The sequence below is a fragment of the Cariama cristata genome, unplaced genomic scaffold (assembly GCF_000690535.1).
Source record: "Cariama cristata isolate BGI_N322 unplaced genomic scaffold, ASM69053v1 scaffold24273, whole genome shotgun sequence".
In the NCBI taxonomy this organism is placed as follows: domain Eukaryota; kingdom Metazoa; phylum Chordata; class Aves; order Cariamiformes; family Cariamidae; genus Cariama; species Cariama cristata.
Genome location: NW_009609257.1, coordinates 1,023 through 1,679, shown reverse-complemented (window position 1 = coordinate 1,679; position 657 = coordinate 1,023). Strand labels below are relative to the sequence as shown.

At 64.4% G+C, this 657-nt stretch overlaps 1 protein-coding gene across 1 annotated transcript in view; it reads left to right on the top strand.

Annotated features, from left to right (window-relative positions):
* CRTAC1 (cartilage acidic protein 1) overlaps positions 1-657 on the top strand; it is a gene marked incomplete at both ends in the record, with an annotated part of 3,805 nt that overhangs the window by 2,530 nt on the left and 618 nt on the right. The window contains 2 exons of the mRNA XM_009697491.1: positions 267-367; positions 452-620. Of these exons, the coding sequence (XP_009695793.1) occupies positions 267-367; positions 452-620 (270 nt within the window). The remainder of the gene's footprint in view (positions 1-266; positions 368-451; positions 621-657) is intronic.

The window sequence follows — 657 nt, the reverse complement described above, 5'->3', positions numbered from 1 at the left end:
TGACGCCAGGCCGCCCCCTGCTTCCCACGGCCCCCCCCCCAGGCACTGCCTGTCCTCTCCATGGCCTGGGGAGCTGACCCACCTGATTGCAGGGTACCACCCATACAGGGACCCTTACTCCTGCACTGGGGTCACCCCATCTTCCCTATAGCCCCTGCATTGTTGGGAGTGCTGCTGCGGCCTGTGGGAGCCCACACCGGGAGCAGGGTGTAGTGCTGGGAGATGTGGGGCCAGGCCCCCGGCATGATGTGATCCTGTCCTTGCAGGGGGCGCAGTGACGGATTTTGATGGCGATGGGATGCTGGACCTCATCCTGTCCCACGGCGAGTCCATGGCACAGCCGATCTCCATCTTCAAGGGCACCCAGGTGAGTCAAGCAGAAGTTCCTCACATTGTCCCCATCCCTTCTGCCTCTCCTTGCTCAGTCTCCCTGCTCCCTCCTCCCTTGCAGGGCACTAGCAACAACTGGCTGCGTGTCATCCCCCGCACCCGCTTCGGGGCCTTTGCACGGGGGGCCAAAGTGGTGCTGTTCACACGGCGCAGCGGGGCCCACCTGCGCATCATCGACGGCGGATCAGGGTACCTCTGTGAGATGGAGCCTGTGGCACACTTCGGACTGGGTGAGCTGGGGGCAGGGAGGTGGCAAGGGTCTGCCTC